Genomic DNA, 13,304 nt, shown 5'->3' with positions numbered 1-13,304 from the left:
GATTTTAAAAATAACTTTCAATGTTTTACGTAAATTAAAAAAACAATTTTTGTAATAGAAAATGCGAGGAAAAAAATTCAATTTCTATGATTTGAAGATTTATAGCCGTCGAAAGTTAATTATTTATTAGTTAAATTACGGTAAAGAAGAGAAAACGAATTAAATATTTTAGATAGGAAGGAGCGAAAGAACCTGTAGATGTCTACACGTAACCCACACACTCATAACCTTAAGTGTAGGTAGGATCCACATGACCCCCTCCAAATGTCAAGTTGCGTCGCTTCGGTCGACGTCAGTCGGTCTTCCGCGCTTGCTAGAGCCCGCGCACTTTCAGTCGTGTCTCGCGACTTGCTTTAAATTATTGTAGATTAAATACAGTAATTAGATACATTCTATCTAATATTGTTTCTATTTTCGAATTAGTTTGTACTTTATGTCACCAAATTCAAATGGTGGTTTTATCAGCCGCGATTTAATTTCTCGATCGAATCAATATTAACACCGAATATCGGACGTCAACTGCTACCAGTTAAATCAGCGCCTAAGTAAGTACTTTTTTTTTTATTTATTATTTTTTATTTAGGATGTATGGCTGATAAATATTAGATTCGTTTATCACTGATAGTAGTCTGCGCATTAATTTATTACTCACATATGATAGTTTCGATCTTTTAACTAGAAATAATATTGTAAATTTTTTTTTTCAATTTTTCCACAAAATTGAAAAAATATTTTTTTGATTTCAAAAAATGAAAATTTTGTAGCCAAGAATTTTTATGGGCTTTGTATTAATATTAAAAGTCTAAATTTTGAATATTTACCCAGCGAAATTTGTGGAAAAATTCTGTTTTTTTTTTTTTTTTTTTTTTTAGACATTTTTAAAAATTCTCCAAAATAATAAAAAATTTTTACACAAAAAAAAAATTTTTTTTTTAAGTTGGCAAAAAATGAAGAATTTTTAGCATTTTTCTATTGTGAAAATTTATAACAAACAAAATTAATTTTTTAATATTATTTTAAAAATTTTAATAAACTTGAAAAATTTTTAAATCTGCTCCAAAAAATTTTTCAAAGTAATTTTCAATAAATTTACCATATTTATACCGAAAAAAAATTTTTTTGATTGGCCCAAGAAAATATTAAGAAAGATTAAAAATATCTTAAAAAGGTTTTTTTTTCTGTGTATTAATTAAAGATTTCTGCAAAAAAAAAAAAAAATTACAAGCTTTACGCTTATAAAATTCAACATAACTTCACTTAAAATAGAAAATAACCTCATTAAATTCTTACACCGCAATAAAAACCTCGCTGAAAAGTCAAAACAAAAAAATGAATAAAATTATAAACATCAGAAAATAAAAAAGTAATCTCATCTCATCCGATCTCTTTTATGTCCTAACAAAGTCTTAGATATTAACATCAACAGAGTATGGCAGAGTTGTGTCGCTACGTGACAATTCAAAAGGGTCGAGGTATCACACGTTAGTTCCCATTACTTATAGTACATCCATCCAGTTCTCAGTTCCTGGTTTAGTTCCCAGTTCACAGTTCAGAGTGTGAGAGTATAACATAAAAAAGTACTTGCAGCTAGTACTAGTACCTACATGCTGATATTGTAACCAAGTAGAAGAGTCGAGTACTTGTACGCGATGTACTAAAAAGGTTCACAACCTTAAGCCGCGTAATAAATTCAGCGCAGCAAACATCTTACTTGTCTCTCATTCTATTCACACTCTTATCATTGTTATTGTCATTATTAATATTATTGTGGTTAATTTAAATTGTATAAATGAATGCACGGCCCATTTAAAATTTCTCCATTGATAAATTTAATAACTCACCTCTTTTGTAAATTAATTATTTATTTTCTCTTGCAAATATATTTGTGTTTCCATTGGTTGTACTTTAACGGCGGTCGCGAGATTGAGTAATGTAATGGAGATTTAATTGTTGATAAAGACAAGATATTATCTGGGTAGAGTGAATCAAGGTGTACATGCAGAGAATTTAACAGTAAAAATGATCATCTAGTTATTGTAGAGTTTTTTTTTAATTTAACTCGATAGGAATTAATACTACTTACGTTATTACACAGAACACAGAAAAAAATTAATTTGAATCAAGAAAAAAATTCTTATACCAAGAAAATAATTTTGAAGAGTTTCTTTGTCTTGGATCAAGAAAAATTCTTGAATTAAGTAAAATATATTTAAACCAATAAAAATTTTTTAGTTTAAAAATTTTTCTACTCAAATCACGAAGATGAAATTCTTCAAAATTATTTACTTAATTCAAGTAAATTTTTTTTTCTGTGTATGAAAATATCTACCAACCCTATTGTTTTATTTACAATTATTTATATTAATAACAGCTGTCTAATTTTTTTTACAAAATATTTATAAACGTTATTATTTAATATTAATATTGTTTATCAGAATTTACTCATTTAATTTAAAATTTAAAATTGTTAATTTTACTACAAGCTTTATAATCTCGAAAAAAATATTTGTAACCGTAATAATTGAGAGATGGTAACAGTTACCATCACAAACTGTAATAGTTATCATCTAAGCTGATTTAAATTTCATATAAAAAATTATTATTCTCGATAGTAATTGCTACCATCCTCAATAATAACTTACTACAATTAAAATAAAAAGTATTAAGAAATTTTTTTACAGAAAGTTCTATTAATTGATTATTAAATTTAATTACAAAATTATAAAACTAATTATTTCAACACTGGACAAATTTTACTACCATTTTAGATGAGTAACTCTAAAAATTTCGTATTGTAGATTATATAATTTAATTTTCTCCGTGTACTTTTTAATTAGGCTCGGGATTATGTTTATTATTATTTGTGATGTACTAATTTTAATAGTAGATTAAAGGAGTTTGTTCCAAAATTTGAATAATAAATTAATTATTGGGGAAATATTTAATAACTCCGAAAACATTAAAGATTTTTATTTGAAAAAATTTTTACGTTGACTTGAAATATTTATAAACATTACTTAATAATTTTAAAACAATCTCTGCAGTCTTTTTATTTAATGGTCACACCAGCGATAGTTTTTGAAGCTATCTTACGAGTTTATATAATTTTTTTGGATTTTTTAGTTGAATTAATACTCAAATATAGTACTGTGCTCTTAAAAATGAAATTTGCAGTATAGGATTACATAATGAGGTTTAAATTGATGTTAAAATTATTATCTAGAGTAGAGTACCAATCGCCTCTGCCTCTGCATGCTGTACTGGAGTCTTAATTAGACATTAGTCTACTTACAGTTTATTAGTTATGCAAACGTTTATGCACGATATGATAATTAAATTTTGCTTTTTTTTTAACTGCTGTCATTATTTAATATTCTATTATCAGTACTTTCTAAAGGTTTTACGTAATAACAATAATAATACTAATGATTTTAGAAAATCAAAATAATTTTTTGTTTAATTATTTTCATTAAATTTTTTGAGCCATTTAAAATGAACTTTCATAAAAAAAAAAAAAAGAAAAAAATAGAGCAAAATGTCGAGGTCAATTTTTCTCCGTAAATATTGTACAATTTCAATAAAAATTAATGTGAAAATTTCCAGAAGACAAAAGTCAAAGGTCAGATCTAAATTAGAGACAGAGACGCTAAAATTATTCTTTGCTAACGAGAATGACTTTTTAATAATTAATTACACAAAATTATCTCATTAAAGTTAATTTGTACCGTTAAAAAAAAAAAAAAATAAATAAAATAAAAAAAATTGTTCTGCGACTGTCGGTATATTTAATTTGACAAGTAAATAAATTGATAAATTCCGAGGCGACAATAATAAAATAAAAGGAGCCTTGAATAGGCGATCGAAATAATTTTTCAATAAAATCTCTGAGAAAATTAATAAATGAATAAAAATGAAAATAAGTGAAGTGTAAATAAGTAATGGTTTTATAGTTTTACAACAAGGGCGTAGGTGTCTATAGAGATATGGCGAGATATAGAGATGGTATGTAGCCATATTACTGCTGATGTACGTAGGTTCCCCTTGACTTCCTGTCAATTGCAGGCAATTTCAAATAATCATCAATGAACCCCACACGTGATGCCTCGGCACTCATCCTATCTTTTAATACTTTATACGTCGACCTGATTTAACGAATATCTGCCGGATTAATCCGTCCCATTTCACGTTTAAAGTTTTCCCACGTTTTGTTTTTATTTATTTTTTGGTTCAAGTTTTTTGTAAAAATAATTATAGTATCCATTATTTTTATTATTATTATTATTATTGGTAAATTTTAGAAAATTGATATCGCGATACTAATGCCAAAAGGGCGTATAAAAAAAAATTTTTTATTCACTTTTGTTGCAGATCTAAATGTTATAATCATTTTTAGGTTGTTTAGAGTGAAAAAAAATTTTTTATATGCCCTTTTGGCTCTGTAGATGTTGAGATGCGCCCTTTTGGCATTAGTAACCCAATATGTTGTATAATAATAACAATAATGCTAAATTAAAAAAATCAAAAAAATTTTTAACTATAAATAAAAATTTTGAAAACATTAAAACTCAAATTTTAGGTTAAAAATTGAAAATATAAAAAAAACACACAAAACTTTTTTTTGTAGAAAATTTAATTCTTTAAGAGAAAATGTCGTTGTCAATTTTTTTATATCTCCCATTCTATCGTCAGAAAACAAGCAAAATGTCTTGTGAAAAATTTCTTAAAATTTAAATTAAAATAATTCTGATTTTCTAAGATTATCATTGCTATTAATAATAATAACATATTTCATGAGGTCAATGACTTCAGTAATTAGAAGTTTTTAAAAATAGTTAACATTACTATAATTATAATTACAATGTTTACTCAATAAAACGACTTAAATTTATCTTTCAAATCGTTTGCTTACATAATTAATAATTACCCATACATTACATTTGTACCTTAAAATAAATTCACTGTTTACTTTATCTGGCTGAAACTTTCTTATTTTTATTCAATGGATCATTAATTAAATATTCTTTCATATGAATCCATTCTTTGAAAGCCGAATAAATATTCGGCAAACTCAAAATTCTGGAATGCGATTTTTAAACCTTCGTCATTGTCAAAAGTTAATTTTTTTTTGCTAATTTATAGACCTAAAGTTTTTTAAAAAATAAATTTTTTTCAAATAAAAATTTATTTATAAAATACAATTAAAAATAAATTTCATGTTAATGAAGTAGTAAATAAATTGAACTTTGAATAATTATAAACGGTCGTTAATTTTTAAAGGACCTAATTAATTATAAAGAAAGTAATATAAAATGTCAAGTAAAAGTTTAAAGTACCATAACAACCGAGTATTAATTTAAGCGATAAATTTACTCTACAACTATTAAAGTGAATATCACCTGAAAATAAAAACAGCAAACTAGTATTGAATAAAACTAAAATAAAAGCCGTTGTAGAATATATATACTACGAGGTCTTCCAGGTCTTCTAACGGGACCAGATCAGATTAACTAAACCACTAATAAAAACTCCCACTTTTTATTTATTATTCATTTTAATCAAATCACTTTTATCCATTTTTTATTCTCAACTCCCAATAAAAAAATTAATAATAAATAATAAATAATAAAATATTATTATCATATTTTCTTAGTTGGCTTTAGTCAATACTAAAAAAAAAAAAAAAAATACATTTTATTTATTATTTTTCCGGCGATAAATTGAGTTTCGAGTTGGAATAATATCAGTTTTGCTAAATGAAAACAAACGTTGATGTTTGAGTGTTGCGTAATTTATTGAAAAGCTGTTTGCATTGCTATATATTAAGTATTGAGAGAATTGAGTTATGTCTCGAGCCATGAGATGACAAGTGTATTGTAGACATTTATTATTATCATTATTTATTATTAGTAAATTTTTAAAATATGATAATAATTTTTAAGTAGTATTATTATTTTATTTAATTATTTATTTGCTATAATATTATCAAGTACCATTATAATAAATTTATTTATATTGTTGGATCGTAGACTACTTGTTGAGTGATGTCTGTATTTGTTATTGTGTTTTTTTTTTTTATATTGTTTGGATCTCTGTACATGTTTTCAAGTATAAGAATAATACAATACAATATAAATGTATAAGTACATAAATGTATAATGTGGCTCCCATCCGCGATTCGCGGCTCGGTAAATCGTGACGGGATCGCTGATGAGTAGCGGTAAATCATCATTGACATTTCTTACACGCGGTGCAAAGTGTAATACTAAGTGTACAAAGTTGACAGTGGTAAAGTGGACAAGGCCACTGATCAATGATCTTCAAATTATTCTTATTTATTTATTTAATTTTTTTTTTCAATTATCACTTATTGAATCCTTTTTATAAATAATATTTGTTAATTACGGAAGTTAAATTGTGGATAATTTTATTTAAATAAATATTCAGATTGTTTTTATTCAGACAATGAAGGGAAATTATACAAAATTTAAAAAAAATATACAATTGATACAAAGTAATTTCAAAAACAAGCGGTCCCACCGCAGGCGGACGGAGTTTGACTAGTTAATGTGTTGTATTAAATAAAAGTTGATTTAATGGTGGCTTAAATTAAAAAAAAAAAATTTTATAAAAGCTTGTTAGAAAAGTAAAAAAAAATTATTTTTTTTTTAGTGCCTAATTTTCTTACTGTGAGAAGATTTAGCGACTATACGTTCTCTATCGGAGATTTTTGATACTATTTTTGGTCAAAAAATTATTTCAACGTATGTAATCATACCAGACTATAAAAGGGCATGTCAGAAAAATTTTCATAAGTTTTTTTTTTTTTAATCAACTTAGATTATTTCCAGTCTAAAAAAATTGAATCAAATAAAACATTATTCAAATATTTAAAATAAATTATTTAGTCTAAAAAATTTTTCTGTGTTATTTTAGGTATAGGGCTGAGTAAATAAAAATCCAAGGCCACTTAACAATGAGTCGCACAGGATATACATGTATTAGGCACGTCTTTTGCTCTCTGAACGTGCTTGTTTGGGTAAGCAGACGTTTTAAATTTAATATATTATTATTATTTATTTATATTGAAAACTCAACTATTTTACATCTGTATGGTGCAGCCGGGCTTCATTGTGGGTTTCATCCATTCGTCTTTTTCTTAGAGTGAAAAGAAGTAATGTGAGGAAGTATAAGTAAAAAGAAAGCCGAGTTTAAATGAATAAAAAAAAGCAAAAAAAAATTGAATAAGACCTGGTTTCTGGGAATTAAATATTGACCTGGAAGTACGAGCAGAGTGAAGTGCTGGTAGACATTTATAAAATAGTTATGCTGTACTATAACTACGTTCTACTTGGATTGAGCTGAGAGCTAAGAGCTGGGAGCTGAGCTACTGTTATGTTAGTTAGTTGTATTGCTATTATATTACTATACCAAGCTCCGCGATTCTGTTCACTGAGTTTTAAGAACCTGTCGAGGATTGTAAATAATCGATCCGGGTCGATGAAATCTCGATAATTGTATCAATGAACGTAATTTTCGATAATGTCTATTATTTTTATAAAGTTATAAAAAATCTTTGAGTTTATTGCGGATGAAGCAAATTTATAAAAAAAAAAACTTAATTAATGGCATTAAAATACATAGAAATAAAATATTAATAAAATTACTTATTTTCTGTAATAAGATTTAGTATTGCTTTTGATTGATCATTTTTTTTTATCGAATAACTAAACAAATTTTTATTTAATCAATTAAAGAAAAATAATTCAATAATTAGAGAATTATTGGGCGTTTCCAATTTTTACTATTTGGGGAGGAACAGTATCTAATTAGTTGCCTACTGCCTTAGGCCTCTACCCTCATTATATGAGCATAGTCATAAATTTATCTGGATATTGTCACCTTAAAATCTTTCTGTTCGAAGTAAATCCTTTTCTTTAATGTTCTTCATCATTACTTAGGTATTTCTTATTCTATTAGTGAGTTTGCTTACATATAATGAACTCTTAATTATCTATCTTTTGGGAATCTAAGTCCTTTAATATACCTGAGCTTCAGACTAATTGCGGGAATTTCCCCGAGCCTTTTACAAAGAGCCAAAGGAGAGACTTAATTTTCACACTCGAATAGTTTGAAATATAATTAAAAATAAAAGAAAATTATTATAAATTTTTATAATTAATTAAAAATCTTTATATTAGAAACATAATTGAAAAAAAAAAATTGATAATTTAAATAATTATTACAATAATAAATTTAATTTTCATAAAAAATGTAAAATTGTTTAACTAACCATAATTTGTAACTAAATTTGTTATTAAAGACAACTTTGGGAACTGGAGAAATAAAGGATAGTGGAAAAGGAGGAACTTTAGTATTTAATATACTAAAGTTCAAATTTTTAATTCAAACATATTAATTTTGATAATGCATTTTTAAACTTAAAAAATTTTTATTTATTATCACTCAATTAGTTTTACAATAAAAATACCAAAATATTACAAATATTTACAAATTTTTTCAAAAAAATATTACGAATTAAAATTAAGACACATAATATTATTAACAACCAAAAAATTCACAAATAAAGTTAACTGTTGAAAGAAACAAATTTTGACCCCTATCATTATGAAGTTTTTGAACAGCAGCTTTCTTTAAAACTTCTGTAGCCAGAGCCAGTTTTGTCTTCTCCAAATTTTTGAACTCCTCAGTTCCTATAATGTACCCCGCATCTTCAATTATGCACTCAGTGGCATATTCTTTGAGATTTTGGGCACTATTACGATCTGCTAGAATCAGCATTTCAATAATATTTCCTCGGTTGGAAGATTGGCAAAGCGACTTCTCGCACAACTCCTTCAGATGATGAAGACTCAACTTGTCCGCGGCCTCCAGAACTTTAGCGGCAATCGAGTCCAAATCCAAAATTTCATCGGTGTAAATATACTTGAGCACCTTTTCAAATATTCCTGGACTGATGCCTGTTAACTGGAGTTGGTTTGAGTTATCTTCCAGCAGTATAACTAAAGCAGGACTGCGAACCAGGAGAATCACCTTGTGAACGTAGAAATATCGGTTTCCCACGATTATCATAGCATCGCAATCAACCTTGCTCTCATAAAGTTCACCCAAATCTTTCGCCAATTGGTTGTTTGATTCAACGTTAAGCATTTTGATTTTTAGGCTTGTCTTTTTTTGTCGAAAACAGAAACTTTTGAGAACGAATTTAAATTCACAGTAATAAAAACTTTATTAGTTTTATCAATCACTTCACTTATTATATAAACTATAATTGTTCACAATTTTTGTTTCACTTTACTATTTAAACTATCCTGAGATTCAAAAATTTATTTGAAAATTAAAATGTTATTTATACGTGTTATATTAAAATATTTAATATTGAAACGTTAATTAATAACTTGAACACGTTTTCAAAATATCAAGTGGTTTCACACGTGGAGTCTCAGGAGGTTATAGTTAATTTTTGGATTCCACGTGTGTTTTATAAGTTTCGGAGAACCCAAGCGCCACTGGTGATGATTGGAAGAAGCTTGAATTATATGACACCATATAGACATTGAGCGCCAATTTTTCAAACGATACTGATAGAAGGATTTATTAATATTTGATGTATTATTAACTGTTAATAAAAATATTTTTATACCAAAAAAATATTTATTAATGTTTTAAGATATTTATTAATGTGAAAAAATATTTATTTGTATTCAATATAAATTTATAAATTGTCTTCAAAAAAATTAATTTATTAATAGTTGATAAATTATTCTATCAGTCTAACTCTTATTTTTCTGATCTACCCAAAAATTTTTTTTATAATTAAATTTTTTATTCATTTTATTGAATTTTTTGTTTTGCATAAACAGTTATCAGCATGTGGGATACTTGGAGCAGTGCTTTGGCTACGATTAGCCAATTCAGGACTCGCCAATTTAGTACCACAATACAATTTCGCCTCTGCTGACACAGTATTTTTAATTATCGGAGGCGTAACATTCGTTGTCGCGTTCTTTGGATGTTGCGGCGCATGGTTCCAATCAAGATTCATGCTAATAACCGTGAGTACATTGCATTTGTCATATATCCCCCAATAATTACAAAATTGCCTTCCATTATTTTGAATGAGTGTAAATTTTACGCAGCAAAATAAATGCATGCATTAATAATGATAAACTAAAACTAATAATAGTTTGTAAACATTGTTCCAGTATTTCAGCCTGGTAATAATGTTATTCTTGGCTGAATTTATGCTTGGAGCATTGACCTTTGTTTTTCGTGAACAAATATCCAGAAGTGTGCAGCAAGAATTATTGTTGGGGATTCATAAACATTACAATGTCACAAGAGAACCTGGTACCCTGCCTGCATTGTGGGATCATATTCATCAAGGAGTAAGTTTATTCAATTTTTCCTTATTATTGATCATAATTAATGGTGCAAAAAATTTTTTTTCAGTGTAATAATAATTGTTTGGATGTGAAGCTCAACTTTATAATTTTTTGGTCATAAAAAATCGAAAGCTTAACAAATTTTTTATTAATATTTTTATTCAGAATCTTAAAAAAAATTTTTTTCATAAAAAGTAAAATAATTAAAAAAGTTTTTAAATGACATGAAAAAAAAAAAAAAAAAAACTAAATAAAAAATTTCTACTCAATTTTCGATTTTTCATTGAAAAAAAAAAAAAAATGGTGAAGCTTTACGTCTAAATAATTACCCAATTAATTAATTAATTAAGTAATTAATTAATCGATTCTAATTCTAAAATTCAATCCCAATAAAATCTGACCTTTAATTTTTTACAAAACAGTTACACTGCTGCGGGGTTCGGGACTACACGGACTGGTTCCAAATCGATGCCTGGCCGACAGAGTTCCGGGTCCCCGACTCGTGTTGCATAAAGCGGGAGCGCTACTGCGGAAGATTGGACCCAGAAGGCCAGAACAAAGAGTCCTGGTACAAGGAAGGATGTGCCGCTGCCATCCAGACCTGGGTCGTCCAAAGACTCCACGTACTCGGCACAGTCGGGCTGATGGTCGGGTTCCTCCAGCTCTTCGGACTCATCACCTCGATGATTCTCTTCTGCACCGTGAAGCACAAGCGCGCCTCTCACAGCTACAAGAGCTACGACACAAGTGCCAGCTAGGAACGCGCGTGGATCCCGGCCTACGGGATCCACGATTCTTCCATCGACGAAACTACCACTTGAATTTATCTTTAATCAAGTAAACGATTATTTTCTTCTGTATTTTTAATTCTTCCTTCATGGACATCCAAAGCCGCCGTCAAAAGCTTTATACTTGTGCCAATGATGCACGATTAATGATAATTAGTTCGCGTTTTTAATCCTAAAAGGGCGTTTAATAAATTATAGTTGCAAGTTTGACTCTTTTGGGAAAAAAGTTCGTAAAAAAAAAAAATTTTTTTCCCCTATTAATTTGAAAATTTATCTAATTTATAAATCTGTGGGAAAAATAAAAAAAAATTTTTTTTTAAATATTCTTTTTTAGTTTTAAGAAAAAAAATTTTTAAGCCAAATTTTTGAAATTTTATTTTCCAACTTTTTGCTATAAAAATTGAATTTTTGGCTATAAAAATTAAAAATTAATAAAAAAATGTGACAATTTAACAATTTTTCAAATTCTCAAAAATTTTTTATTTTTATAGCAAAAAAATTCGCTGAATTTTTAAAGCAAAAAGTCAGAAAATAAAAACAAATTTTTTTTTTACATAATTTAGGCTTTAAGAATTTTTTTAATTGAAGCTAAAAAATCAAAAAAAAATTTTTTTCCATTTTTTCCACAGATTAATGCATCAGACACATTTTCAAATTGATAGAATAAACAAAAAAATTTTTTTTACGCCTTTTTGGGACTAACAACGCGAATTACAATAAATTAATTTTTTAAAAATTATTTAAAGAATATTTTTCATCCAGAGACTGCGTGTATTTTTAAAAATTTAATTTTTTTATTAAATATTAATTATTTATATTTATTAATTAATTATTAATGCATCGAGTTAATTGATTAATTAATGAGCTTTAACGCTTGGTTAATTACCAACAATATCCAAAGTTGCCTTTTGTTAATTAATATATTTTATTATTTCTTAAAAATAAGCCATAACTAATAATTATTATTGTCAATAAGTATTTTATTAATGTATTAAATTTAAATTACAGTGGCGCTAAAAATCTGACAAGTAATTAACTTGATTTAAAAGAAAAAATTTTAAATCAAGATAAAATAAAATAATAGTCAGTTTTTTCGCGCTTCTATATTATAAATTTTAGTATTGGGAAATGAAAAAATTAAAAAATGAAAATATAGTGCCAGTGAATGTACGAACGTGTGAGTGATAAATAAATAAAATTTATAAATATATTTTTTAACTAGAGTGTAAAAGTATAAAAAAATATTTATTGAAAAAATAAAGGAAGGATAACTATAATTGTATAATTTTATAATTATAGTTACAATTATGGAAAAAAGAAAAAATATAAAATAATAATAATTTATTTTTCCATTATGGCTTGTAAAAAAGTTGGAATAAATATTTAAAACTGAGGTTTGATTTATGGACCGCAAGCTAATACGTATAAAGAGAAATGTGTGTAAGGAATAGTTAGTGTATAGAAGATATTACATGTCCGTATAAATAGTGAATACTAAATACATATATGTGAGACCGCGAGATGAATTATTTTTTTGACGTTAATTGTTTATTTTATGGTTATTGTTAGTTACTAAAATAAATATATTATACCGAAAATATAATGTTAGGATAGATAATAGATGTGTAGAAATTATGTTTGTAATGTTATGTGTAATGAGTAATCAGTAATGTGTAGGATTTGAAATTTAAATTATTTCAAATTGATTTTGAAAATAAATGTTGACTATATTTGTTCTTTCTTTTTTTTTATACTCTAAGTTTTTTTTTATTTCAATAATAATAACAAAAATAATATTTTTTTTTTAATGTTAAAATTTTTTTAATTTACAAAATTTTAAATTTCAAATTCTGAGTCTACACGGAGAGAAATAATTTTTTTTAATGTTGAAAATTTTGTTAACAAATTTACACAAGGTTCTCATAAAAATTTCCGTTACTATGTACCATTCTACATTTATTGAAATAAGTTCTATTTTGTTCTCTTCGTATAGAGTTCAAGATACAGAAAAAAATTTTTTTGTTGGAAATTGAATTTTCTATAAGAAAAATTCCCGTCAATTTTTCTGTATTTCTCATTTTAAAGACAGAAAATGAGCAAAACTTTTTTTAAA

At 26.3% G+C, this 13,304-nt stretch overlaps 3 protein-coding genes across 5 annotated transcripts in view; 1 reads left to right on the top strand and 2 right to left on the bottom strand.

Moving 5' to 3' along the window:
- The window catches only part of LOC141529077 (coiled-coil domain-containing protein 102A), a 98,032-nt gene that overhangs the window by 7,594 nt on the left and 77,134 nt on the right, over nucleotides 1-13,304 (bottom strand). The window lies entirely within an intron of this gene.
- On the top strand, nucleotides 315-12,921 carry Tsp5d (Tetraspanin 5D). 3 transcript variants are annotated; one of them, XM_074245467.1, is made up of 5 exons: nucleotides 315-545; nucleotides 6,934-7,036; nucleotides 9,882-10,073; nucleotides 10,224-10,406; nucleotides 10,826-12,921. In XM_074245467.1, the coding sequence occupies exons 2-5, from the start codon at nucleotides 6,974-6,976 to the stop codon at nucleotides 11,159-11,161; spliced, it is 774 nt and encodes a 257-aa protein (XP_074101568.1). In that variant the 5' UTR covers nucleotides 315-545; nucleotides 6,934-6,973; the 3' UTR covers nucleotides 11,162-12,921. The 3 variants fall into 3 exon arrangements, with proteins under 3 accessions (XP_074101568.1, XP_074101570.1, XP_074101569.1); XM_074245469.1 differs by lacking the exon at nucleotides 315-545 and adding an exon at nucleotides 1,644-1,662; XM_074245468.1 differs by lacking the exon at nucleotides 315-545 and adding an exon at nucleotides 6,725-6,761.
- Nucleotides 8,487-9,497, bottom strand: LOC141528919 (speckle-type POZ protein-like). The gene has a single exon (XM_074245213.1). The coding sequence runs from the start codon at nucleotides 9,166-9,168 to the stop codon at nucleotides 8,560-8,562; it is 609 nt and encodes a 202-aa protein (XP_074101314.1). The 5' UTR covers nucleotides 9,169-9,497; the 3' UTR covers nucleotides 8,487-8,559.

Source organism: Cotesia typhae, unplaced genomic scaffold, assembly GCF_013202065.1.
Source record: "Cotesia typhae breed Kobodo isofemale line unplaced genomic scaffold, CoteBio_Ctyphae contig_44, whole genome shotgun sequence".
In the NCBI taxonomy this organism is placed as follows: Eukaryota; Metazoa; Arthropoda; class Insecta; order Hymenoptera; family Braconidae; genus Cotesia; species Cotesia typhae.
This window is presented reverse-complemented; position numbering and strand designations above follow the sequence as displayed.

What these genes read in the sequence shown, in the direction of transcription:
- Tsp5d (XM_074245467.1), top strand. Translation starts at nt 6,974, where the DNA reads ATGAGTCGCACAGGATATACATGTATTAGGCACGTCTTTTGCTCTCTG. An exon ending in CAAGATTCATGCTAATAACC is followed by an intron (nt 10,074 to 10,223) that starts GTGAGTACATTG and finishes ACATTGTTCCAG; the next exon opens with TATTTCAGCCTGGTAATAAT. An exon ending in GGGATCATATTCATCAAGGA is followed by an intron (nt 10,407 to 10,825) that starts GTAAGTTTATTC and finishes TTTACAAAACAG; the next exon opens with TTACACTGCTGCGGGGTTCG.
- LOC141528919 (XM_074245213.1), bottom strand. Translation starts at nt 9,168, where the DNA reads ATGCTTAACGTTGAATCAAACAACCAATTGGCGAAAGATTTGGGTGAA.